Here is a 25,876-nt window from a genome sequence, read left to right as displayed (position 1 = left end):
TTAGACGTCTGGTACCACTGGACTGCAGCAGTGAAAGGGTTGCATCTGGAAACATCATTTTCTCATTTTTATCCTGCTTTCAGGCCTAGGGAAGAAAGGCTTTGTGACCGTGGCACCGGCCAGTGATGGTGTGTACTAGCCACTCACGTTCACGCGCTGGAAGCAAGAGCCAAAAAGCATACAGATCTGAGAGAATTTCAAACAGCCACACTTTGATGGTTACATTACGTGACGAGAGCACCTTCAGAGTAACGGCGTGTTCCTTGTGGAAACTGCTTAAATACCTACAAATTACAGGATCTGAGAAAGGGAAAAGGCCGGATGGTCTCCATAGAATCCTTTATGGGAAGCTCCAGCTGAATTCTCACTCCAGTCCTCTGATCTCTTGTGTCCCCAGGGGTCTTTTAATTATGATTAAAATCTAAGTTTGCCTCTGAGTAGTGGGCGGGTTTGTTGCCCCCCCATTGCCAAGAGCTCTGTTTACTTCCCCATTACCTTTCATCAGAATGGAGCGAAACGGAGAGCTAGAGGCCTGCCCAGTTTATTATCTATGTCACAAATATGTGTTGTTGTTTTTTTAAATGACTTTTTTTTGTCTGCTGTTGTTTTTACAATTTAATCAAAGAAATACTCAGAAATTCAATATTAAGCTGAATATTCTATAAATATGCTGTCCATCATCAGATAAACAGCACTCCTGTTGCTTTATCAAGGTTGGACGACGAAGCACCACCACATGGACTTATCTGTCTTTGCGCCACGTGGCCTGTAGGGTGTTCATAAAGACGCCAACGAAGACGCCACCGTGAGCAGCAGAGAAGATGATGAAAGTGATGCTCGAAGCAAAGTTTTTCTCAGAAGCCCTGGAGCCCGGCAGACGTATAGCTGTCCCTTTTTTCACGTATCAACCACCTAACCACAGCGGTAGACCCTATTCTTCCAGCACTGCAAAGATATTTCCTGGTGGGATCTACTTCTTTCAAAAGAAGCCCTCTTCTGTGTAGGAACAGAATCTTTTCAACAAAATGGAGACATATTTTCAGCCTCTCCTTTAGAAGGATATTCTTAGTAGAAGACATGTGGTTTTAATAAAAGCAATTCTGCATTAAAGCTCAGAGTAAAGATGAATGTTTATATGATAAAAGGTAAAGGGAACAATACACGTGTGTGTGTGTGTGTGTGTGTGTGTGTGTGTGTGTGTGTGTGTGTGTGTGTGTGTGTGTGTGTGTGTGTGTGTGTGTGTGTGTGTGTGTGTGTGTGTGTGTGTGTGTGTGTGTGTGTGTGTGTGTGTGTGTGTGTGTGTGTGTGTGTGTGTGTGTGTGTGTGTGTGTGTGTGTGTGTGTGTGTGTGTGTGTGTGTATATGTATATATATATATATATATATATATATATATATATATACACACACACACACACCCACACCCACACACACACACACACACACATTGTGTCATGCAAGGATAAAAAAAAGCTGGCGCATTCAAAAGAATCTCTTCAAAAAGATAAAGTGGAAGACATATGCATGGATGCAATATTGGGATCTTGTTATTTCTTTTAATAAACATCCGTGATTGTATAGGAATAGCCTTTTTTGAACTACTAGCATGTTGCCTTAAGCCACGTACACGCCAGACATTTGACACGCATTCAAGAAAGAGCTAAACCCTGCTTCTTAAATGCATGTTTAGCCTATGTCACATGTCAAACTCAAGGCCCGCGGGCCAAATGTGGCCCTCCATGTCATTTTATGTGGCCCGCAAGAGCATAGAAGTTTTTTAATTTCTTAAAATAAAAAATAAAAATTGGTGTGTATTTACTCATATCTAGGGTGAATCGGACTTGAAATATCGGATTGGATAACTATACATTAGGAATTAAACACTGTCCACATAACCTAACCTGACATAATCAAATTTAAAAGGATTTATGCTAGAATAACAAGCAAACATATGTTTCTCTGCAACTGTACTTGTCACTTTAAAAAGTTATAGTAAATAAATAATGAGTAATTTAACATTAATGAGTAGTTACATTTATTTTTCATTAAGTTATATCTGGCCCTTTGAGGACAACCACTATGCTGCTGTGGCCCTCTGTGAAAATGAGTTTGACACCCCTGGCCTATGTGATTATAGAGGGGCCTCTTCTTTTTCTGCTGTTTACTAGGGCATAACCGCCACGTGCAGTTGGCAGAGGCTTGGTGCAAAATGTCGAAGTGGTGCGAACCTTGTATATCCTGCTCCTGGCTTTTTTTTCACAGCTGTATTCCAATAAATGAAAGACTTGGTGATACTTGATTATAGTTCAGTCTGGGAACAAACCAGTTGTGAATTTCCCCTCCATGAACAATTAAAATGGTTGGCACTTCCGTGAACTAAAGGGGACACCATCCATATCTCACTATCAAATGGGAGTCCCTGATTGGCCGTCAGATTTTTTTTACATAGAGCCTGATAACCTTTGTAAACACTTGCATTGCTGCGCTTGAACGAGAGAGCTTTGAACATGGAAGCAAGTCCATTCTCAGAGACCTGCTGGAACTCCCCGTTGCTGTTTCTGTTTCCTGGTATGTTGTGAAAAGCATTAAGGACAGACTTGATACATTTTTTATCAAGTCTTTTAACACGGCGCCTTCATGAACATTTCAAATTATTTTCACTCGTCCCACAACTTGCAAGTCTGGCTGCTTAAAATTCATTTGGAGTTGCACGTCGGCTCAGACCGCACGAGGATTTATTTAGTGCTCGGAATAACAAAACAGTTTGGCCCAGTTTGTCATACAGTCTGACAATTGTTAAAATGAAGTAACAATTGTCTTTCCTCAAGTTTAAACCGTTTTTTTTGTTTTTTTAGAAATGAACAATTTTACATGATTATCTTGCAACCTTTCTTTGCTTTATTTCCTCTTAAAATTGTCCGTATTTCAGTTTCAAAACCGATTTTCTTTCTATCTGAAACATTGCAGTTAATACAAAATAGTTTCCTGTATTGTTCAAGTTCTAAACTTGCAAAATAAGTGTCTTGATTCCTAATTTATTCAGAAAAACTATTTTCTGTTTAATATCCTGCTTGATTTCCAACCCAAAGTATCCAGATTGCAGGTTAGCATTAACACTCTGGCCTCATATTGATTTAACCACTAATTAGACCACCATGCTGAGGAGTGTTAATCTGTAGCAAACATTGTAGAGCAGCTTTTAGGAGAACTTTCAATCATGAATCGCTAAATGACCACAAGAGGAATAACCGCGGCACCTCTCCTGAAAGGATGTCCTTAACCAAAACTAATTTATCACAAACTGATCAGAGAAGTTTCTGCTGTCGGAACGAAAAAAACAAAAGCTTCCCTGAGAGAGGGGAATATGGGGCGTCATCACCCTGACACTTTGTTTCCATGCAGGGATGTTGTTTAACACTTGAGTGGTCTCATTCAGAGAATATTGCTTTCACATGTTTCAGCTGCTTAGAGGCAGGATGAATCCATGAAGAGATTAAGCCTGTGCAAGCCCTTTGAGGATTAAGTCTTTTCTGGATATAGCATTCCTCGCTGCTCTGTGGAAGATGCAGTCAAATGAACTGGGTCACGTATTGTATCTTTTATTGTCTCTCAGATGTGATGCTGTGGTTTGATAAGTTGTAAATTGTAAATTATTGCATGGACTTTATTGTTCCGGTCATATTTTGATCTATTTTCAAAGTGTTCCCATTGTTTTTTTTATTTATGATTATACCGTTTTAAGACGGAAAAAGAAAAAAACCTGTGTTTTCTGGGACATTGTTTCTGCATAGCGGCAGTAGTTCAACAGAAATTCTAGAAATTCACCTTTGAGTCGAGGACAGCACTGTTGGCGTAATTGTGGAGTAAGTCCGCCCTGACTTCCCATCATTCTTTTGTTTACGTGTTGTCCCACTAGCTTACAGCCATTCACATCCCGAACCTAACATCAGCACAACAAAAAGGGTGAGCGATATTGGTGCATCCAGCCGTACAGTTTTGAGCCAGATTCCAGTTCAGACGAGCAAAATGAAGACAAACGTGCATCCATTTGTCTGCAAATATTGTATTTTCGTTGACCCTGGCTTGCAGTTGCACTGTGCAGGCGTTCCTCTAACTTTTTTTTCATTCAATCGCGTGATTGGCTCCATCATGAGCATGCTACAAGCCCTTTAATTCTGCAACACCTATTCTGTGCAGTGATGCAGATCAAAACAAGTCATTTTTCTTGTTCAATGCTTCCCCAGCAGTCATGGACACTGCACTTGTTTTCCATCTGGTTTATTTTGGCTCTCAGTCCCAGCGGGTTTGAGGTTTCCTTTCCAAAAAGAGGGAGGTTACAGCCGTGCTTATGCGTTTCCAGCTGTCAGTCTTTGTGCAAGTTATCAAATGGCGGGATTAGATTTTCTTCTTCCTTAATGAATCCCTCACCCACAGTCGTGTTCTGGCACCTCACGTGCAGTAAACCGTCTAATACTAATGTAAAACATTAGATGGGATTGCTTGGAGTCATTTCCGCTGCACGTCAGTGTTTTTAGAGACGCTGACGTAAACACAGGTCAAAACCACAGTTAAAAATATATAACAGAGGCTTTCCCAGGCATCCTTCCTGCTCGCACTGAACATGTATCTGTGCTTGCTGTTTTCTTCCTCATCTAACTGCATGAATGCTCAAAGAAAAAAAAATGTAATGATGACGGTGTTGGATCAGCAGAATACCACTGGAGGCTTCAATATTTCTGGCTGATATGATAAACGGGTATGAGAATTGCTAATCTTTTTCCCCAGAAAGGGAAATAAGAGATTGCTATCTTCCTTTTTTGTGCCTCCTCCTCTGCAACATTTCCTTTAATGTTTTAAAATAAATAAGCGACTGTCTTAAGATCTTTTATTTGTGCGTCCATTATCGTGATGTGTGTGTGTCTTTTTGGGGGGCGAGGGGGTGTTTGTGGCTTTTTGGATATGTCAGAAAATGACTTTGTTGAATTGACATCAAAGTTGGGATGATGGAAGAGGGGGGGGCTTGAGATGAAAGCTGAAAGTCTGCTTTTGTGCTTGTGTCTGCATAGGTGCTACCTTTGACGTGGCCATGCGCTTTCTGTCGGAGTGTCCGTGGAAGAGGCTCCAGGAGCTGAGAGCTTTGATTCCTAATGTTCCCTTCCAGATGTTGCTCAGAGGAGCCAACGCCGTGGGCTACACCAATTACCCAGACAACGCAGTCTTCAAGTGAGTCTCAGTCTGAATTAAATATTAAACCAGCAACCCAAGAAAATTATATAAGATAACACTGTATAATAACTTTTAACTAAGTAACAAATCATTATCAAATTGTTAGTAAGAAGTTATACATTTTTAAATAACCGTTTTAGTTTTAGGATTTATATATGTGCCTTAAAGCTAGCCAAGCTGTTAGTGAGTATTAAATGTAATATTAATCATGTTAATTTATTACTACCTTGTTAAATACTAATAGGTCATGAACAACCTGTTAGTAAAGGACTTACTAATGACTTGTTAAGGATCTCATAAGTTTATATACGGTACTTGGATGTTATTTTAAAGTTGCAACTATTATTCATTTTTTAACTATAGTAAATGTTAATTATTAACATAGTGACAGGTCATTTATAATTTGCAGTGAGTGAGTGAGTGAGTGTGAGTGAGTGAGTGAGTGTGAGTGAGTGTGAGTGAGTGTGAGTGAGTGAGTGTGAGTGAGTGTGTGTGAGTGTGTGTGAGTGTGTGTGAGTGTGTGTGAGTGTGAGTGAGTGTGAGTGAGTGTGTGAGTGAGTGTGTGAGTGAGTGAGTGAGTGCTCTAACAAAAAACTGTATATATACAAATAAAGTTAATATAAATAAAGTTTAGTCAGAGTTTAGTCTAAATATCAAAAGGGGTTTATTCAAATAAACACCTTGTGTGTCCGAAGAACCCTAACCCCCTTTTGTAACAGTAAAATATGTCCGACACAAGAGGCCTTCATGTCTGAGGTCGTCATATCTGTTAGTAGAGGACTTACTAATGACTTAAGGATCTCATAAGTTTATATACGGTACTTGGATGTTATTTTAAAGTTGCAACTATTATTCATTTTTAAACTGTAGTAAATGTTGTTAATTATTAACATAGTGACAGGTCATTTATAATTTGCAGTGAGTGAGTGAGTGCTCTAACAAAAAACTGTATATATGCAAATAAAGTTAATATAAATAAAGTTTAGTCAGAGTTTAGTCTAAATATCAAAAGGGGTTTATTCAAATACACACCTTGTGTGTCCGAAGAACCCTAACCCCCTTTTGTAACAGTAAAATATGTCCGACACAAGAGGCCTTCATGTCTGAGGTCGTCATATCTGTTTGCTCAGCTGTTGGAAAGAGACAAGTAAAAAAAACAGACAGCTTTAGGTCTGAATGGAAAAGAGGGTGTGGCAGAAATGTTCTTGGGATATAACGACTGAGCATTTTGTTTTATTTTATTAATTTGGAACAAATTCATTTAATTCAAATGCATGCTGTTTTGTCTTAATGCTAATTTTAAAAAGATGTCCTCCAGCACCAATGAAAACTTAGCAGCATTTTTCATAAACGTGAGTTCGCAAGTGTCAAAAGTGAGCAGGTGTAAACTTGCATGCTGATCTATAATTTTCTATCATTATTAAAATGGTTTTTGAGACCTGAGAATCTTTTCTTGTAATAACATTCTATTAAGTCTTTTTAGCTGGGTTGTTTCCATGGAAACACCAACTTTATTCTGATTGTATTGTCTTTGCATAAACTATTAGCTATTGAAAAGCTTTATTGCTGTCCAGGAATGATTACAGAAATACCTATAAAATGACTCCCAACAGAACCATACAGGAATAATTAATGCAACAGATAATTTTCGTATCTCCATATAAATGGACTGATGCTGCAGATTTCAACACCTACATTCCACAGAGTTTTAAAAAGTGAATAAATGAGAGCTGATCCATGACAGTGAATCCAGGACAAAAAAACAGGTGCAATCTACCCAAAGATGCATTAAAAAAGATGCTAAATGTGATAAACTGTTGGAGTGTGACGAGAACATCAAGTAGAGGCAATGTGTGCTGAATTTCTATCTCATAAAAATACATAGTGGGAGAATTCCACATGCAAACAGCGATTCAGGTGACTGTGGATGCAACACTCTGAAGGTGGCCCTGTCGGGTCAGGGGAATAACACAGTAAAGATATGCTAATGCTCCTGTCCGACAGTCCTCTCCTTCCACTGTGGATGCACCTTTTTTATTCAATGCTATTTAAGATGTGTCTCATCAACTGGGGGTGTCACTATCTTAATATCAATTGCATAGATACAGATTGACTTCCCCTTTAATTCAGTGCTAAATCTCTGGGTTTGTGCTCAGCCTGAATTTTATGTATCATGTATCAGAATGGAGCTGTGGAAGAAAAAGCCTGGAGTGAGATTCACGAGATTTACACCACATTGACATTAAGCACCATGTGCCAATATCGGGTAGCGGCAGTCCAGTGTGAACACTATATGCTAAATGCACTTTCAAGAACATTCGTCACATGCCCAGTGTGAACATTACATAAGAAGTGGATGGAAGTGGATTCCAGATCCATGCTTTAAAATAACAAATGGTTCTTCGGAAAACTTGGACCAAGGTGCAAAAACTTTCATTTATGTTCGTCGTATACAAAAACCAACAGTTAAATCCACGTAGTCCGCCAGCCGTCTCAGTAACTTCAAGTATAAGCCTTATCCTCTGTAATTATTATGTGAAAACCCTTTGCCCCTTCAGCTGAAACACACCTGTCTGTGGTCACCATTCAAACTGTATATATGCAATTGACATTACAGTAAACCCTTGTTTATCGCGGGGGTTACGTTCCAAAAAGAACCCGTGATAGGCAAAAAATCCGTGAAGTAGAAACCTCTATTTTTTTTAACAATTATTATACAATTAAATACTCTGTTATACATTGAAAAGAAGAACAAACCATTTTACAGGCTCAAACATTTGTTTCACAAATCAAAGTACTTTAAAAACGTTTTTTTTTTTCAACAAATAACTTCTGTACAGTACTGTCAAATAATAATTTGAATCATCGATGTGAACAGAAGGCTTCAAATCGCGGAGATTAGCCCCGCCCACCGCGACCCGAGAGTAATTGAATTAAACGGGAGAAAATTTAAAATGATCATGAAAAAAATACAAAGTACAAACGGACAAATAGTGGCTCAGGTGTATTTCAATGCTCTTCAGTCTGAGAAGCTGCAGTGTTTTCTCCTTCTCAAGCCCGCGGTGCAGCTGTGTGTGTTTGTTCGGGAGAAGAACATAGTGATTGACAGTTGTTGTCGCTCTTTTTCTATGGGTTTTAGAGAAACAGGAAATTGCAAGATGATTTGCATGTACGTAATTTGGAAAGCTGATTTACGTACGTGTACATATTAAACTGCAACATTATTGACGCGCAGGTAGAGAAGAAGCGGAGTGACTTTTTTAGCCAATCAGAATGCAGAACACAATGCACGATGCAAATCCGTGAAGTAGCGTAACCGTGAAAAGTAAACCGTGATATAGCAAGGGATCACTGTATAGACAAAATGTAAAGATTCAGTTTACATTATTCTATTAATACTGGATTATTCTAGGTATTAGTATTATTTTTTGGCTCCTTGTCCAGGAACAATTAAAGTTTTGTTGAAAGATGGGCAGACTTTACAATGTGGAAATTTATGCACATTGTAAAATGATTTAATATGGTGTTCCCTGGTTTGTCGCAGGAGTTGTTTTCTTTAAATAACCCTCCCTCAATAGGCAAAATCTGCTAAGTAGGATTATAGATGTTTTATGGCTGTAAAGCCCCTCACTACACACTCTAAACACTTTTCTCATACAGACATGACTGGGAAACTTTGGACTGTTGTTTAAATTCTTTAAGCTCAAACCTTTGTAGAAAAATAAGTCCAGTTCCATAAAATGAAAACAAAGATCTGATTGCAATAGAAGATTTTGGTAAGTTTGGCAAACACATGGGGGGGGTTTAATATGGTCTACAGCCAATCAGGAGGCAGATTACAATACACTGTAAAAAAAGAAAAACGAGAAAAGCATGCAAAATTGGGCTGAAAAAAGTCTGCAAAACAGACTGTAAAAGGTGAGATTATTTAATTTTTTCACATATAGCCCTTAACAAGTCTCATCAAATGACTTCTCTTTTATAGTTGAAGGCCAAGGTAATCAAAGGAAGTTCTAACAGCACTAAACATACAGCAATTTTTGTGACATTATGCCTGACCATGTTGGTGACGGCAAAACACTGACTTGTTGTCAGTCCCACAGAACCCAGCATGACCGCCTCCCATGCTCACTGAGTGAGAGCTGATCCGAATCTGCACATGTAATCAGCTCAGTTTGTTCATCACGCCCTCCTGCGTCGCTCATAAGATACTAAACACCTTCAACCCGTCTCCAATGGATTCCCAAGATGCTTCACTGTTGTCGATTGAGAAACACACACATCAGCAAGGACTCCTCATAAATAAAGTCTAATACCCTTCACTTTAAAATGAATTAGCAGTGGCTAGTTTATGACTAATATAGCTGTGCCTTCCTACCTTCTGTCTCACTGAATCAAACACACAGACCTCCCCCATCCTCCCATCATTTTACTCTCCCCACTTATTGCTCCTAAAGCCGTTATTTATTCCCACTGATACATCACGTTTCTGTTCTTCTAGTCATCACCCTGGATTATACACTTCTTTCCATCTTCCTCTCTCTCTGCTCGCTTTGTCTTTAGCCTTCTTTTCTCTGGTGTTTCATTGGGGGGACTTTGAAATCTGCACATCATTGTGATTAATGGCTTTGATCTGTTTTGCTGGTTTCCCGTTTGTCCTCCACACACTCTGTCACTCCATCGCCTAGAAGGATCTCTGTGCGACAGCATGCAGCCAGAGCACCTTAGCGTCTTCATTATCCAAGCTAAATTGCGTTTCTGTTCGTTTTTGATTATAAAGTGCATTTTCACCGTCACAGCACGCTGTCTGAGTCAGACACGTTGGATTCCAAATGTTTTTTTATCGAAGCAGCGTGAGCGAAATGTCACTGACGAGACGCTTTTCTTGTCACATCATGAAGTTTGATCTATAAAATAAGTTTATCTGAGCAGCGATCATGGTTGTCTATGTCAATGCAGCGCTAATTAGATACAAAAGAGACACGAATCACTACAGACGCGTGTTTTGGACCTGTTTGGGTAAATGCTGGTTGCGAACACATTGGACGAGCAATCCTGTTGTTATAACAAACTGCACAGAATGCGTCTATTTGCCAAAACAAAGACTCGTTAACTGCATATTTTGCATTCACAATATCCTAATGCTCATCCTGGTTATGAGAAATCTGATTAGGATACTGGAGCAAAGGCAATAAGAGGCGGGATTTTCCACAAGCAGCTTGGATAATGAGAGTACACATCACCCCCAGATATTGTGGACTCCTGCAGGCAGTCTGAATTCTCATGGAATAGTAGGAAAACTTATGTAGAGCAATATTTATGAGCTGAAGTAAGGGAGCGGATATAAATAGATTATCACAACAACTGATAGTGTTCATTTGACCTCAGCAGTATGAACTCATGTGGATTTCTCTGTGACTTTACTCTGTTCTCCAGGTTCTGTGAAGTGGCCAAAGAAAACGGCATGGACATTTTCCGCGTCTTCGATTCCTTGAACTACCTTCCCAACATGCTACTGGGCATGGAGGCTGCAGGAGCCGCGGGTGGCGTCGTCGAGGCTGCCATCTCCTACACGGGCGATGTCTCTGACCCCATGAGACAGAAATATTCCCTGGACTATTATGTGAATCTGGCAGACGAGCTGGTCAAAGCTGGAACTCACATCCTTTGCATCAAGGTGAGAATAGGAAGAGAAATTGGGGATGCAGGTGTTTGTTTAAGCCAGTCTTTGGTCTGGAAGACTTCAAAGTTTTTGATGCCGAAAAGTTTGGTCAAACTTTTTTCTTTTTAAAGCCAAGCACCAAATCTGAGTTTGAATTATCTTGAAGTTCTGTAGTTTTACTTGTCAGCAATTTCACAAAGTACGAAAACATTTCCTAATTTTAATATGAACAAACAACAAAAAAGGAGAATTTGTTGTCATTTCTTCTAGTGCTACGACATCAAGTGAATAATTCAGGGCCCCTATATCTACTTGCACACATGTGTCTTGATTAATTATAGTTTCTCTTAATTCAAAATACATGTGCTTAATCAGTGTTTGGAGAAATAAATTATTAAAACTCACAGCTAGATCAAGATTTTGAGCTAAATTTAAGAAAGTGTCTGCCTAAATAATCAGATATTGCTTATAAAAAATTAATTTCTTCATCCAGGCATAACAGAATATTTCAGACAAGAGATGATAAACTCCCACGCTGCTGCTGCAGTGTGAATCATCACACTCGGCAGTGGCAATCACATAAAAGGCTGGCATAGCTAATGACGTTCACTTTTATAGGAAGATGCTGGCGAGTGGTTTAACTTCATGGAGTGTAAAAACCATCAAAGAGAGCATGACTTTACGTTTGAGCTGTATCTACAATGTGGTTATTGTAGGCAAGAGAATTTAAAGCTTTGCCTGCCTCTGTTGTTGTAAATTATCAGACTGATTAACTCTCAACTGTGGTTTTCAATGTCGGTCATATGGGTTCAAATCATGATAAGCCTAAAGTGAAATTCAAACCAGATTGTAAATGAAATTTAAAAAAAAAGAAAAGCAATTTTAAAAGTGAAAATACACATTGTAAACTTGAATATAATATATTGAAAATTTGAAAATTAAAATAGTACATTTATAAAATATCTTTTACGCTTAAAAAATATATTGAAAATTTGAAAATAAAATGTAAATTTGAAGATTGAATTTAAAAAAATATTGATTTCATATTCCAGTTCTTATCAGATCAAGTGCAGATTTTTTGTCAAGTAACAAAATAAGTGCTTATTGATTATCCTCAGAAAATATTCTTTCATGATTGCAGTAACCAATAATATGAATCCCACGCCATAGTAGAGTAATCCAGAAAATATACCTACACATTGCAGATCAAGTTTTTAAGTAACAGAATAGAGTGCTTATTATTACTATAAAAACTATAAACTCAAAACTGTTGGTAACAAATGTTGTTAATAATAAACATGTTCACAATGTGTACTTTTTAGTTTAAAATGGTTTTCAAAATTGCCTTTTTTATTAAATTATACCATGTTTTCAGATTTTCAGTTTTATTATTATTTTGTAATGTTTCCTTCAAGTTTACAAAGTGTACATTCAAGTTTAGAAGTTTTCAATTTTTTATTCAAAAGTACAAGGGTTTTTTTAAGATTTTATTTTTCTGATTTTCAAGGTCACAAAGTGTACTTTCAAGTTTAAAACAGTTTTTTTTTTAAAGTACAATGCCTTTTCTTCTTCTTCTAATTTTCAGGTTCACAAACTGTACTTTGAAGCTGAAAGCAGTGTTGAATTTCTTATTTATTTATTTTATTTTTAAATTTACAATGTAGTTTTTCGTTTAAAGTGATTCAGGAGTTTTCCCATTTTCTCCAGTTTGGTACATTTTAAGCTGTCATAGTCGCAATGTTTCTGTTTTTCCAGGACATGGCAGGCCTGTTGAAGCCAACATCCAGCCAGCTTCTTATTGGCGCTTTGAGGGACCGTTTCCCAGATGTGCCCATCCACGTGCACTCTCATGACACAGCTGGAGCCGGTGTGGCAGCCATGTTGGCCTGTGCAGAGGCTGGAGCTGATGTAGTGGATGTTGCAGTGAGTGTATTTATTCATTTTTTTTCCAGCCCTAGAAGGATCTTACTTAACAGCAATAAATAATAGAAATTCTCTGCAGCTTGTCCGGGTTACATTTGTTAAATGTCCCTGAAAGTAAGATGGAACTATTTATAAGGACTGGGACCATTTCCATTAAAGTGCTCACTCTCACTCTGCTAGTGTGATCAGTCTGCCTGAAAAATATGGCCTTTTTTCACTCATAAAACATATGCCAGGGCCTTACTTTAACAAGATTAAGCTACAAAGTATAATCATTATTTTATTATCTAAAAAATGTTTCAAATTCGGATGGTTGAAGTTTTAAAAAAAATGTTTTAACCTACTGGTGATAAATTTCATGAAGGCATCATGGAAATGAGGCTTGCAGTTTATCCCTGCGTGCTCTTTCTCCGTATAAATCCTTGTAAATATATACGCTCTGATGTTACTGTAATGTTCCTGCTGTGAATGGATCATTAAGTCCAACACTGCCTTGGTTTTTCTTTCTAGGTTGACTCTATGGCTGGAATGACCTCTCAGCCAAGTATGGGGGCCATCGTCGCCTGCACTAAGGGAACCAAGTATGACACCGGTGAGTGATGCTGGAATCGCTGTTGCAAACGGACTCCCGTTCACACAAAGTGGTACATTCTGGGTTTCTACAAAAGCCAGGGCCATCCAAGCCTGAGTGCTGAATTTCCAGCTTTAATCTTTCATTTAATTGATATTACGGCACAGACTATAGTATCGTGATTATTTGGAATTCAAACACACTCATTACTAACTACTATTGTCGATTCTGTGTGCCAGTCTTTAAAAAATGCTGTTAATATCTTAGAAAATAAAATGAGTTCAATTTGAGTTTGTCATACGTTCAGCAATAAAAGGTTAAATTTTATTTTTCAACATCTTTTGAAGTACAACCTTATAATTCTCACCTGAGCACCAGCTGATGACTGGCTTCAAGTTTTTTTTTTTTTCCAGTCAGTAAAAGGATTTTTACACTTTCCATTGGAGGCCTGATAAGAAGAATAGAAAACTGAAACCAGTTTTCTTTTTTCATGACAAAAAGATTTTCAATCAACCATATTTCCTTGTTTCTGTGTACAGTATTTTAACAGCCGGAAGTTGTTTTACTCTCTAAATGTCTGACTTGAAATTAACAGCTCACGGTTCGGCTTTTGAGTCACGGTTCAGATCAGTAAAATAGAAAAAAGAAAAAAAAAAAATCAGGACAATATTACAAGATAAAAGCTTGCAATTTTGCTATTTTTTTCAAAACATTTTAATACACACATTTGTAATAAAACTAATAAAATACCTAGAATCATACATACACACAAATATCTGTCACGTTAAAACATATGTTCATCCCTCATGAGGAGAAGAAAATCAATAAAAAAAAAATCAATGACGCATTTTTAATTATGGCCTTTAATCAAAAGAACCGTACTTTCTGCTGGGTGATAATGAACCTTCCAATTATGAGAGGGCAGCCGACCAGAAACATAAATCTGGGGTTGGAAAAAAAGTGGTCGCCTTACTAAACAAAACATTCTTGAACCATGACATTTTTTGTTATAGTTGTGAGGAAAAGACAGGTTTAAGTGTTCATTAAAACCTGTTTACATGGTGGTTTAATTTGTGAAAACCTGCTCTCTGACAGAGGCTGCAGTCCGGCTTTTTGGCCCGAACCGCGGAAGTTTTGTAGGCTCTCCAGAGTGGCTTTGGCATCATTATCGCTCATCTGTTTTTCCAGAAACTGCCTGCCAGGTTTCATCATGCATCTGTAATCTAGCTGGACCCGCTCCAGCAGTCACAAGTTCTGATAGCTGTCTACATTTCTTCTCGAAATTAATGTGGCCAAAGCATTCTGCACATTTGATGAATTTCTGTGAAGGAGTAAGTCCTGCTTACCAACAACCAATTGGTCTCTGTGGTTAGTGTATTAGATGGAATAATTCAGGGTTTGTATCAATAAAAACTTTCAAGTTACAAAAATGGGTTTTCTGGGGGGAGTTTTAAAAATGAATCAATAAACAAAACATGACTTGTTTTTTCTTTCTTTTTTAACTCAAAAGATGAAGTCCCTTTACCCAACACAGCTTTAATGAGCTCTGGAGGTTTCTCCATCCAAATAAGTAACATTCCCCAAACACTACCTGGGTGGGACAGAATGAAATTTGAAGCTCTGTTTGTCTCCGGTCCGCCTACCTGCCAATCAATGAACCACGCCCCTAAATCTACATAAACTTGAACTTTAAGTTGATCGATAAATCCCTCCTTTCAGCACCACCCGTGGTTTAATTAAAAGGAAATAAAGCAATATACAGCGATAGTTGAAATGCCGGAGTAGGATTATGGATGTTTTTAGGTCGCTAAACTCCTCACTATACACTTTATACACTTTTCCTAGATGATATAAACATTTTGACTCTTTTCTCTCTTGGTTAAACTCTCAAATTTCAAATCTTTATAGAAAAATAAGTCCAGTATTATAGAATAAAAAAACAAGGATCTGATTGCGATCAAAGATTTATGTAGATTAGTTCATTAGACACAGCATGAAAGAGATTAATTGACAAGGTCTACAGCCAATCGGGAGGCAGAACACGATGCGCTATGTAGGAAAAAGATAAAGAAAATTGCTCTAAAAAAATCAGCTAAAAAGCAAGACTACAAAAGGATGAACTAGGACCACTGTATATCGAAAAGATCACTACGTTACATTATTGTTTACATGGATTATGATTTTACCTTCCAAATAGGAAGTACCTGCTGGCTCCAAAAAGCCAAAATCCCATAGACTTCCATAGAGAAATAAACGGCTATTACTCAGTCATTCTATTTGTCTGAATAACCATTTTTTCTCTGATACCTTTTAAGATGGTCTTTTGACATGCCTCAGTAAAGTGTATGTGGTCTCACGACGAACGTTCTTGACCGATTTTGTGGAGCCCGCTTGTAAGTAGTAGGGGTCTGCTTTCCAACAAGCTCACTCCTTGTTGGCGAAAATGGTGCCATAGAAATGACTCAGACCAATCACTGCTTACTACGATTTCTGTTTTCAACATGGCACCGTCCGTGTTGCAATAAAAATGGTGAATGAATTTAATCGGTCTGGTTGGAGCCAGAAGTAAAACATCTTCTACACTCACTCAGTCCAGTTCTCTTATACAGTCCTGATGTAAATGCGCCATAAGTGATCAGCACGTACGTTTGTTGGTTTCTGCACCAGAGGTTATGGGCTTTCATGCAGTGACAAACAAAGCAGACATACTCCAGTGTTTGGTTTTTCTTTGAAATCAGCGACTTTCAGCTTATAAACACTACGCTCTTTTTAAACAGAACTGAAAAGAATGTTTATGCTCCTGTTTTGTTTGAAGTAATTTCACCTCTTTAGCTGATAAAAGCATTTTTTTAAGCCGTGCACCTTAGCCTACAGAGCTATAGTTTGCTTTAATGCTGTAGTGACATGACCTTCAGTATGTCTCTGCACCACAGCTGCAAGGTAAAAACCGTATCTTCCTTTTAACACTTGCTTACCCCAACAATCGTTTAGCCTTATCTCATTTTAAATGGCTGATTGGTCAGACAGACAGTGGGGCATCTTATCAATTTTTCCAGTGCAGCAACAATCCGTTTCTTTTTTGTTATCAAGCACAGGATAACAGTAAACAAGAGTGCCTGGTGGTGTTGGTCCCTGTGGGTGTCCTTAAGAGTGAATGGCTTCTTTGTAGCCTTGTTGTCTCTGCAGAAATATTTAACAATCATGCTGAAAAATCCATCATGGAGGGGGAGACTTTCCTCTTAGAGTCTATAACGCCACACAGCAACAGAGCTGTTTGAAACGTGCTTCGACTATGACAAGCGACTCTTGCTGCGAGAGGGAAACCTCCACCCTCCTCGTCCACACGTTTAACCCGCAGCTAACGGCAACAAGTCTGCATCCGCCCTCCAGACCTCAGCAGTGACAGAGCATTAAGCAGTTTCTTTATTTCATCCCAGGCAGGAAACGATTCTGCTTTTGGAGTTTTAATGTCAGGAGAATGAAGACAAACATAAGCTCCTTGTCTAAGTGGGAGGGTTTTTTTTCTGACTTGAAATTGAGCTGCTGGATGTTATTTTTTTTATTGAAGTCCACCCTCATGATGCATAAACCTTCATACTAACTGCTGCTCTCGTCCTGATCACCTTGTGGCGCCTCGAGGCTTGTAGGTCGTTCCATCTGCCCATCTCCACACTTTTGTTTAGCTCTCACTTGGATACTTTCATTCCATCCTGACCTCAGTCTGTTTACATCTTTCTTTCACTCCCACACTCCCTTCTTCTCCCATCTCTGCTTCAAACCAGTAATCAGTACTGTGCAGTGTTTCTGTCGGTCTCCCTCGCTCTTCACATCATCTCTGCAACCTCTTCTCTTTCTTTCTTATTCACTTGATGACAACACAATTATCAGTAATTTTCACGCCTGATCCACTTTTTTGGCCCCCCTTTTTTCCTTTCACATCATCTTAGCCCTAAAATAGTGCAAACTGCAGTGCATTTCTTGTTTCATCAGTCATTTAACATGCTCCTTTACTCAGTGAGCGCTCATTTCTGGGCATTTTAGATGCATATTCAGGCACTGCAGCTGAATGATGATGCACTATAAAAGCAGCTCCACTGTGTTTTTGTCCACGTTTGCTGCCTTTCCTCATGCATCATGCATGGATTTAATTGATGCTCAACAATGCGGTCGATTAGGGTGAAGCAACATAACAGAAATGCACACAAAGACGTTGCATTTATAGAGGCAGATAAAGCTGTCAGAACCAGGTGAAGATGCACAGTCAGCCTCTCCACCATCATGTCTCTGCTCCGGCCTTCAAATATTTCAGGTTTCATCTTGTTGGCTGAAAATGTTTAACCATATAAGCATAAAAAATGTGCATAATCATAAAATGTGCAAATTTGCAATCAAAATCCTCTTTTAGTATCTGTGGTAATGTTTATTTTCTGTCATTTTCTTTGGCCCATTATGTAGACTAAATGTTACTTGATCAAAATACCTGAAGCAATTAAAAAAACAAAACATTTGTTCTCTTTTTTGTCTAATGGTTTGTTAAAATATAAAGTCACAATCTGTTGCTTTTGATCAAAATGTTTCAAATAGGATGTCTTTTATGAAATGATGAATAAAGCAGAAATTAAAAGCGTTTTGTCTACAATATAATTTTTAAAATCTTTTTTTAAATTTAATTTATTGACTTTAGAACGAATAAACAGCAGTCAAACGTTTACTTTTTCTGCAGTTTCATGTTGCTCCTCTGGACGATTATTTGGTCAAAATGTAGATCCTTGTGTTTTATCCTTTTAAATTAAAGTTGTTCAGGTGGAGTGTGTTTAACAAAGCCCGCTTTCTGACACCGATCACGGTGTCCCTCCTCCCCCGTGTGAACTGAGCTATAATTTTACACTAGAAGCATAAATGAAAGCTATGAAGCAAATGGGCCAATTACCCACCGCCTTGGCAGACAGCTGAATTTTCGCCGCAGCTACATGCACATTAATTTCACATTAATTTTGCAGGAGCCTTCTTTCCCTGCCAAGAAAAGTTGGTGCTCTAAACCACTTTGGAGACTTTTTCCAGTCTTAAACATGCTTTTAACTCTAGAAGCAGTGTTGGTTAAAAACATTGTGCTTTTGGTTTTCATGAATACCTTAAAGTTATGTGAATTTATACGACTATTTACAAGCATTTTAGATGACAAAACTCATAATATGTTTGGTATATTTTGAATAACTCAGTGTTTATTGTAAACAGTGTTTGTTTCACTTCACACATTTTTAGGATAGGCAGTTGTATGTGCCATCAATTTCAAAATTCATTGGGGAAAAAAAGCTGATTTTACCAATGAGTCATTCCAAGATGAACTTGGTGTGTCTCAAAGTGTGAAGGGGTGGAGCCTTGTGAGTGACAAACCATGACCAGTACCTAAGGACCTGATGGTTCTGACAGCTGCAGGCCCGTTTATCAGATGTGAGGGAGTTCTAAGGTTTCCAGACAAACTGTTCACAACCAACTCCACTGCTGTGATTGGAATGTCAGACTGTAGCAGGTGACTCCACTTGCATTAAGACACCGCAGTGAATGTGTACAGTGGGAACAAGACCATATGACCATGTGGTCAGAAACGATGGTTGTCGCCGTTGGTGAAGAAGGCAAGGTTGATCAATATGATGAGGTCAACATGGTTTCATGTTTCACTTTGGTGGAGAAGGAGCAACAGTCTGGGAAAAAAAACTCATTTAGTTATTGTAGATGACCCAATCACTGCTGGTTCTTACAGTACAGACCATAAGTTTGGACACACCTTGTCATTAATTTGAATGAGAAGGTGTGTCCAAACTTATGATCTGTACTATACCTCAGTCATGAACTCTGTGCCATGTGGCTGTCAGTAAGATATAAAAACGTGGATTGCTGTGCTTTTTAGCGGCTCAGATAAATACGAGTGAAGCATGGCAGCGGCTAATAGGCTAATGCGTTTAGCATCGGCTAAAATGCTATCTGCAAAGCGGGCTAATGTTCTGCAGAACCTCCCAGCAATAGATTCTAGTTTAGCGACTTGATCGATCAGAGTGATGTGTACAACGCTCTGAAAAAAGGCCGACATGGTGATGATCAGCGTTACTAGTTTACTTCCGCGTGTGAGAAAGCGTGGCTGCAACGGTGCAGCAGAGCAGACTGATATGTAAGCAAAGCACCTTTCTCGCATTAAAGCAGCTTTCCTTCATTCTGTCATGCTGCGTCATCATCACACTTTATTGTTTCTGGAAAGAATCTCTGTGCCCCCCACCCTTTATTTTTGAAGCACCATTCAGGCTCCTGAACCATTTAAAAGTACTACAGAAGCTACTTATATATGAGATACAGTTGCAGTGCTTAACATTGTGATCATTAAATAAACTGAATTTGACCATTATATTACAATGGAAGACATTGAAATTCAGGTAGAGTTTTTTCAAAATCATATTAAAAAAAGAAAAGAAAGAAAATATGTTTTTGTAAAATATCGGGATATTTATCGTATCGCCAGACTCTTGCCAATACACACCCCTAGTGGAAATACTCTCTATTGAAATGGTCAATTTTTTTTTATTTTGGGCCATCTTTGTTACTGTCTTAATTTTTGAGGTAATAAATATTAAACCAATGAAAATGGTGTTTCAAAGGGAACTTTTATGCATTTCTTTAAAATTTTTGACCAAATATGAGCGCCCATGTAAAAAAATAATATCCCCAACTTATTGTGAGTTTATTTCTAGGATTTTGTTTACTGCACGTTTGTCTTCAAAGAGATTTTTCAAAAGTATAGTCAGGTTTGTGATGCAATGTTATGCTGCAGGTATCGCTCTGGAGAAGGTGTTTGACTACAGCGAATACTGGGAGGTAACTAGAGGTCTGTACGCTCCCTTCGACTGCACTGCTACCATGAAATCCGGCAACGCTGACGTCTACGAGAACGAGATCCCTGGAGGACAATACACCAACCTCCACTTCCAGGTGCTGGCTGCTGTTAGGGACTATTTGATTTAATTACCTTTAAAAATCCAATTTTGTTCCACAACATGGTCATTTTCATCCTCTTAAGAGTAGGATACTTGCTGACCGATGCATGACTCAATATTAGCTCAGTGTTTTATAAGATATTTGCAGCTTTGTTGACACAGTCTGAATATCTTATTTATGGTAGATTTAGAGTCAACATCTATCTGGAGTGGATGCGGCCACGGACTGCTCTGAAAAGTCTCAGGGATCATTTTCCAAGTGCCAATCCGAAGTTCAGGGCCAAACAATAAATCAGAAAACGACAGTTTTTATATGAGCAAGTGTTGAGCTGAAATATGTTACAAATTATAGAGTTAACAGAAAAATACAAGAGTGAATTTGAAAGCTTTGGATCCCCACTATGCCCATTACAGACCAGTATTTTGGCCAGAACTCTTTGCCGTTCCCTGATGGGGGACTCATAAAATAAGTGTATTTACTGCTCGTTCCTTTTATTGCAGGCTCACAGTATGGGGCTGGGAAATAAGTTCAAGGAGGTGAAGAAGGCTTATGCTGAAGCTAACAAACTACTGGGAGACCTCATTAAGGTGAGACTACAATTATTTTGATCTTTAGCCCAGAATGCTGTAAAATTTAGTTAACTTTTAATACCAAAATTCAATGCTGTTGGATCTGCAGGTTTGAGACCTCACTAACACCTAAGGCAAGAACCTAACACCTAAGAACCTGAACGAGGTGTACTGCTTTATATTAAGTTTTAACGTGGAAATTTAGATCCAAACGCACTGTTGTGCTGTTCAGTTCTATGATATTTGTAAAACAGTGCTCTGGTGATTTTTGAGATCCCTCTGTCGGCAGAACATTGACTTCATCTGCTAACTTCCCCTCTTTCTTGGCTTGGCTGAGCCCACTAATCCTAGTTTAAGTCAGGGGCCCCCCTCCTGCTCTTTGCTGCTGAAACTTCACACTTTATTTGACCTGGGCTGCCGTTCTCAGCCTCTGTGGGGAGTTTGTCTAGTTGCACACCTTCTTTGCAGCTTTACCTCATCTTGAGTTGGACATGAACATGGCAAACAGAGGGGCATTTATCAGGTATATTATTGTGTATTTTCCCTGGAGCTGCCTTAGGGTTTCATGCCTTACCGTACAGTGCGCTGAACCTTTTTTCTTCAATGATTTGTGATCTTCACTGGTGTCCATGGATTACATGAAATCTTTCCACCTTTGTCATGGTACGGAGAACACATCAAAGTAAGGGTGGGGTCATCTAAGATAGCACAAGGGATAAATGACCTCTTTTCATCTGCTCCTGATTCACAATTTGAATAAAGAAATACTTAGAAATTTTATTTTAAGCTCAAGTCTTTATACAAGTACATATGCTATTCTTTATACATCCTCCATCATCAGAACAATGCTACAAGACACCAAGAACCCAATAATCATTGGAGAGGGTCTTCAAAGGGTTAAACAGGCAGATGAGTGTAGTTGTGAATAGAGGCTTTGTTACAAATTGTCTCAAGTTTTATTCACAGCTCAAATTTCCCTTTTCGTTTCTCATGAAAATTTCCTGTGTTTTCATTAGTTATTATCACACCTCAGCCATTTAGTCTTTTTTTCTCCCTTGCTCACACTTCAATGCTGTTATTTCTATTCTTTCAGGCCCTACACCTCTTTCAGGCTTTTCTTCGCTGCTTTACACATCTCTTCCTCAGCTGTCTTCCTTATTTCTTGCCTGATATACACTTGGTCCTATGGATTCCTCATTCTGACACCTTCTAGTATGTCTTTTTTTGTTTATTATTCCTCTTGTGTCTTCCTCTCAGTTTTCCATTTCTGGTCCCCTCGCCCAATTTTCTGTCCCCCATTTCTGTTTCCCTCATCAACTCTCACCCCCAACCTCCCCCGCCCTTTTTCCTATGTTCTCTATCAATTCAATTAAGACTCAGCAGGCTTCACTGCACAAGCCAATGTTGGCTCAATGTGCCTGCGGGTCCTGCTACGCTCTCTGTTGTGTGCTGCTACCCTGACAATGGCTGCGTCTCTCACACTGTCAGCTTGTCGATAATTGGAAGGGAGACTGCTCGGCAGATCCAGACACAAAGGGGACACGCCGCTGTATGCTGAAGATCCAATGTATAGTCCCTTCGTCATGATCTATTAAACACACACTTTTTAAGTCTGAAGTCTGCAGCGAGAGAGACAGGTCAATTTATGCAACTTCACGACTATAACTTTCCCCATTAAGGGTTTTCTTCCCCTCGAAGTTTAATACTTGATCAGAGCTTCCTCGAAAGTGATATCTCACTTTGGGAAGTTTCATTTTTTTTGTCTCGACTTAAAAATGTACACCATTTCTGAATTTGAACGTAAAAAAATCACTCTTTCTCTTAAAAAACATGCTGAGCAACATTAGTTAAAAAGTGTCCCATATAGGATGTGTAAAGTTTGTTTTGTGTCTAAATTTATTTCCAATTCTCTAATAGAATGTTTTATAAGGTTTTTGTCCAAGATGATGCTAAATTGAGTCAAGTCCTGGATTAAATGGTACGTTCTAAATTAAAGACATTTGGCATGAAAGAGTAAAAACTGAGTGTCAAGCAGGGATGTTTTGGGTCCCATTTTTACACTTTTTGGCATGACTCTACCATAATTCTGGACCAACGACCTAACAGTCACAGGGCACACACTCTACTACTAAGGAACAGATAAAAATCAATCATTTTCAAAAAATGTGAAAATTTAAAATGCTATGAAACATTTTTCTGAAATTGTTAAGGCTGAAAGATACATTTTTAACTTTTATCTGATTAAGACTTATAAACACGGAGTGGGTAAAGGGACTTAAAAAAAACATTGATCTAATTTAAAATACTAGGAATAAAAATAAAACATGTTTTTTGGTTGTGAGAGTTTAAATTTTATCTTCTTTGAGAAAAAGTTTTCAGATCTGTTCTTGCTGCAGTCATGAAGTTTGCATGAAGATTAACGGGGACTGTGGGTGTTTGACAGGCTAGAAAAAAGACAGATATGAAAATGCAAGAGATCTGTTCATGTCCGTCAGGCATTTATTGATCAAAGAGGCAGAAGTTGAGCTTAAAGTCCAACATTCATTTAGGGTTTTTAATGTATTTAATCTTGAAATATAGATAAGCTGCAGCAGAACTGATGCTATCGAGATATCTTGAGGGTTTTTTTTCATTCTGAGCATGAAGTTTGATAAATCTTCTGAGGGAAAAGATTTATTATTGTGCTGCAAACTTCATGGTGTAAATCTAATGCATACTATTTTCTGTTCTTACTGTAAAAATAGGGCTGTGTCCTCAAAATAGCAGTAATTAAATGTTAAGCAGTGGTCTCCAACCTTTTTTACGCCACAGACAGGTTTAATGCCAGAAAATAAGACTGAAGATGCTGTTGATTTTATTTTTTCTCTCCATTTTTTTAGCTTCCAGCTTCCCTGTACTTTTAAGGGTAAAGTTTAATTTCATCCTGCGTTAAAGAAGAAAAAAAAAACTACAACCGCTTTAAACTTTATTTGTACCATTACTATTAAAGTGGAAGCTAAAAAATCAGACGCCGACTTCAACCTCATCCGACATGTAAGTGCGACGGTTAAATAAACACAAAAGTAGAAAGGTCACTAAAACTTGCATTTTCTAAATATAATAATAAACATGTATCCCCCTTTGAGGAACTTTATTAGCAGCATCCTCATAACAATAGACAGCTAGTTGATGGTGTATGGGACAAACTGTCATATTATAATCATATTTGGAACAAAGACTCCTGGTTTTTTGTTGGTTAAAAGCAGGTTTCTTTTATTTTCAAGTCAAGGGATCTTATGTTTTCTGCTAAAAGAAATTTTCCAAATTCGTTGTTTTTGTTAACTTTGCTAGCTTAGCGGTTGATGCAGCCGCTTTAAGAAAGTAGCAGATGGATTTTTGACTCATGAGCGAGTGACTTGACATGCATCAAGAATGACTCAGATGTGGAGAATCCAGTAGCTTTCCAAAATAAAACTTCCTTCAGATTTAGATTTAAAATAAAATGGAAAAACTTCAGTCGTGGTTTTTTCTTCTCTACGGCCTGCCGACTGTCATGGACAGGTACCGGGTTGGGTACTAAAACAGGTGTGTCAGAATCCAGGCCGTTCACACAACACATGTTCATTCAACCACTTTGCGCATTTCGGGCTTCTGCATTCAAAACGGATGGTATAATATAATATGATATGGTATAATACGGACTTGGTATTGTTAGTGACGTATGGACGGCGTTCCTTCCAGTACAGAAGTGCCACTCTTTTGAAAATTTATCATAAAGGGGAAATGAATAATTTTGATTTGTGCAGGAAAAAAAACCTGAAGAAAGATTCAAGAGATGTGTACCGTTTTAATAGCCTTTACCAACTGCAGCTACATGTGCTATTATCAGGTAGAAAAACCTATGCTAAATGCACCTCACATGCTCAGTGTGAATGTAGCGTGATGGTAGTTTTACATTCATTTTTAGGTGGGCTCCAACCATCATTTTGAAGTAGTGCTACCCCGTCTATTTTAACTATTAATAAAAAAAAAGGATTCAATGCCTGAATGTCTATTTGCTTAAGTGACAGAAAAATGCTGGAGGTGCTGTTTTAGTCTCGTCACCTCAGATGCTGCAACATCCAGTAAATTTGAGGAAAGCCTCACATTAATTGGCTTCGACTTAAAACCAATATTTTCCTTTTCCTCACTCAATCTCTCCTATGTTTTTTATCTTTTGCTTGTTTCCCTGCTTCCCTTAAGTTTTCCCACCTTGCCAACCAAATCTATCACAACATGAGCTTCATTCCTGTTAGGCTTGCGTCTCTATGTCGGATCTGTCCTCACTTTCTCAAACTTTATTACAATTACAGGCACGTATTTATTCACCTTCCACTCGCTCAAAGTGCATGCGTTCTCAAAGTTGGAGAGCGGCTTGTATCGCCTGTGGGGTTGCAGGTGTCGACAGCTCTTTTCTACCCCTTTCTCTCCTCGCCTTCCTAACCTGTCCATCCCTTTATTCCTTTCTCTGACTGTCACTCCCTTCATCCCCCCCCCCGTCTCTCACCGCTCTCTCTTCCCAGGTCTCCTCTGTCAATCCCTCCCACCTTCTCTCCTTTCGATTAGGCTTCCTTCACGTATCTCTAATCTTTTTATCATTTCTCCCCTCCTCCTCCCTTTCTCCGAGCTCCTTATTATCACTCCTCTCCTGTCTCCTCCTGTCCTGACAGGTACCATTCTTCACTCTGCTGCCGCCTTGGCAGGCCTGCATTATTGCGTGTGTGCAGCACGCCGGTTTCCGCTCGCGCACATTCACACACATGCACGCTCGCTCCCCTGGATGATATAATCTTTTTGCCATTAGAGGAGGCTGGGCTTCCATAGAGTTGCATTTTGAAGCAAATTTGAGCAAAGTACACAATACACAACAGCAACCAGGCACACACAAAACAAACCGCCAGGCTCTCACTCTGAGAACCCCCTC

At 38.7% G+C, this 25,876-nt stretch overlaps 1 protein-coding gene across 1 annotated transcript in view; it reads left to right on the top strand.

The window, feature by feature from the left end:
* Positions 1-25,876, top strand: part of pc (pyruvate carboxylase) — a gene marked incomplete in the record, with an annotated part of 294,475 nt that overhangs the window by 242,084 nt on the left and 26,515 nt on the right. Inside the window, 6 exon segments of the mRNA XM_023965793.1 lie at positions 5,066-5,222; positions 10,662-10,902; positions 12,643-12,810; positions 13,321-13,402; positions 20,202-20,359; positions 20,866-20,952. Of these exon segments, the coding sequence (XP_023821561.1) occupies positions 5,066-5,222; positions 10,662-10,902; positions 12,643-12,810; positions 13,321-13,402; positions 20,202-20,359; positions 20,866-20,952 (893 nt within the window).

The sequence above is a fragment of the Oryzias latipes genome, chromosome 18 (assembly GCF_002234675.1).
Source record: "Oryzias latipes chromosome 18, ASM223467v1".
NCBI classification, from domain to species: domain Eukaryota; kingdom Metazoa; phylum Chordata; class Actinopteri; order Beloniformes; family Adrianichthyidae; genus Oryzias; species Oryzias latipes.
The sequence above is the reverse complement of the archived record's forward strand: the minus strand, read 5'-3'. Positions and strand labels throughout refer to the sequence as shown.